Raw genomic sequence first — 2856 nt, forward strand, 5'->3', positions numbered from 1 at the left:
TTTCCCTCAGATCTATTGATTCAGGACAAGTGACTTTGTCATTTATGGTACTTTAAAAAAATATTTCCTCTTGTACTTGAATCCCCATTTTCTATTAATCATTTCCCCCTCAGTCTGAAGAGCCTTTCCCTTAGTATGGAAAAAAAGAGTAAAACAGAGATTCTGAGTAGGTCTGCCTTCATGGTCATATTCACCTCTACTTCAGGTAGGTTTACCTCTCCCTTCCTTGATCTTCCTCTTGCATTCACCACAGCTTTAAAGAAACCCTTTTGGGGTGTCTTGGTTATTATTTCAGTTCTCAGATAATAATGAATTTCAGGCTTCCTGACATTATTTTAATTTTTATTTATAAGTAAATAAAATATTATTTTCTTAGATACCCTGCTCTCCCTTCAGCCTTTTGCCCATCAGAACAAAATCTGAGCTCATTGGTGAGTATCCAGAGCATGTACATTAATTGCTCTCTTTAGACCCTTTCCCTATTTCTTTCTCACTGGAATCAATTGTGACTGCACCCCCAGAATTTCATTTTTGAGAATTCCAAATGCCTTTACCTCAATGGCTCCCTTTTAGGAGTTTAGATCCTAAGATTCAGAGTATCCTATCTTTACAATCTACTCTACAAAAGTCTAAGGTACAAATCACAATCTACCTAGTCTTTCCCTCTTATGTATCAGGAATTCTAAAATGATACGTCCTCTGACTCCCAAGGTTCCTACTATTTCCACTTCAGCCATTTCAGGTCCAGAATTGTCAGTCAACTTCTGAAGGATGAAATGATCGACAATGCAAGTCAGGAATTTATCAGCTGCTCTGCTTTTATTTTGATTGTTCTTGCAGGTGTTATATAGTTGCTTGTTGGTGAAGGTGGTTTGCAAAGGAGTCACCAATTTCATGCAGAGCTGTGACAAGGCGCCAGTTAGAAGGAATCATGGCAGAAGTCAACACAAAGGTCTGGATCCCAGTCTTTGATCATAGTAAGGGTACATTAGGTAGCTTTCCCTTACTGGGCCCCCCTCAAGTGGTAGGCTCCGACTTAGACAGTGTTAGAGATGTAGACAGAGATGAAGAGCTGCTCACTGGCATGTGACATTCCCCTCCCACTACTGGGTGGGCAATACTTGCCTTCACTTGCTTGACTGACAGCTTTGGCCCGTCTGATGTACTCTTGCTGGGCAGGTTTGACATGGGAGTCCTTCCCTGCCCAGATCTTGGCAGGAGATGACTGTAGAGGTCGGCCATAAGAAAAGGTCAGAATCCATGATTTTGGCAGGGAACATTTGTTGATGGCATTGAGCAGCACAGTGGCATCATCCTCATTCTGGCCTCCAGACAGGAAGGCAACAGCAGGTACTGCCGGGGGAACGGTGTTGCGCAGAGCTGATATGGTTGCCATTGCAATGTCTTCAGGGCAATATCTCTGGGAACAATCATGGCCTGGCAGTACCATGTTGACTTGAAGAATAGACCCTTCAAGGAAGATATGGTGGTCACTCAGAGCCTTGAATACAGAAGCCAGAACCTTCTCCGTGATAAATTGAGCTTGCTTTAGGTTATGGTTTCCATCAGTAAGGATGTCTGGCTCAATGAGAGGTACCAGTCCATTCTGCTGGCAAACGCTGGCATACCGACCCAGCACATTTGCATTTTCCATAATGGCAAGACTAGAGGGTGTATGCTCCCCAATCTTCAGTATACAACGCCATTTGGCGAAGTCGGCTCCATCCTTCTTGTACTGGGCACAGCGCTCAGACAGTCCATCCAGCCCTTGAGTGGTAGTTTCATTGTTGGTCCCTGCCAGAGGCACCACACCCCTATCCAACTTGATGCCCACGGCAGTATTTTTAGCCTTGATGGCTTCTGGAAAGGTTCGACCATCATCACACTTTTGGTAGAATGTCTCATGGGAAAGGATGACTCCTCCAACATAGTTGCGTATTTCGTCATCAGCAGTCACAAACAGCTGTCGAAAGAGGCGTCTGTTCTCCTCATTGTTATCAATGCCAAGACACCCAAGTCGTTTATTCATTGTACAGACGGAATCGTCTATCACCAGGATTCCCTTGCCCTGACAGACCATTTGGTGGACAATATCTGCTAGCTCCTTTTTCTGTTCCGTTGTTAGGGCTGGGTTAGTCATGTTGACATTGAAGTTTCAGTTTCCTGGTGGGGAAGGAGACTCAAGGACTTGGCGGCCTCGGGAGGTGGGACTTGAACCCGAGTCTGGGGAACTAACAAAACTACTACCTACAATTAGAACCCGAACTTCATCACATTCTAAAGCGGAATGGGGGGCTATTGAGCTCGGGAGGGGGCGGAGTTTGACCGTTTAAAGGAAGCTCACCAGTAAGGTGCGCTCTCTGTCTCTCTCCGTCTCTCTCGTCGTTCTCTCTCTATCTCCCTCCCTCCCCCCCACCCCCGTCTTTCTCTCTCTCTCTCTCTCTCGTTGTTCTCTCTCTCTGTCTCTGTCTCTCTGTCTCTGTCTCTCTGTCTCTGTCTCTCTGTCTCTCTCTCGCCCTTTCCCCCCGCCCCCCACTTTCTCTCCGTCCCACCCGGCCTTGTGGGACAGTGGGTGTTGGGGATCTGAGTGTGGATTCTCATGCCTTAGAAGGTGTGTTTGGCTAAGAGGAGAGAAAAAGAAATGCTCTTTCCCCCACCCTTACAAGTTACTGGTACTACATTCTTGGGTTTTTCTAGAGCCAGCTCGTCCTTCTTTCTATTCTTCCTTGGGGACCCATTTCCCAGCCTTCCACTCCTGTCATTCGGTGAGTGAAAGCCAGGTGGGCATTAATAGCTAGAATGTAAGTTGCTTATGGGTAGGGAAGATTCCCTTCCTGTCCTCATTGCCTAGCATAA

General features: G+C 46.1%; 1 protein-coding gene across 1 annotated transcript; it reads right to left on the reverse strand.

Annotated features, from left to right (window-relative positions):
- Nucleotides 1-800: 800 nt before the first annotated feature.
- LOC100017820 (fructose-bisphosphate aldolase A-like) lies at nucleotides 801-2267 on the reverse strand. Its single transcript, XM_056808690.1, has one exon. The coding sequence runs from the start codon at nucleotides 2138-2140 to the stop codon at nucleotides 1037-1039; it is 1104 nt and encodes a 367-aa protein (XP_056664668.1). The 5' UTR covers nucleotides 2141-2267; the 3' UTR covers nucleotides 801-1036.
- Nucleotides 2268-2856: the final 589 nt, after the last annotated feature.

Source organism: Monodelphis domestica, chromosome 8 (assembly GCF_027887165.1).
Source record: "Monodelphis domestica isolate mMonDom1 chromosome 8, mMonDom1.pri, whole genome shotgun sequence".
NCBI classification, from domain to species: Eukaryota; Metazoa; Chordata; class Mammalia; order Didelphimorphia; family Didelphidae; genus Monodelphis; species Monodelphis domestica.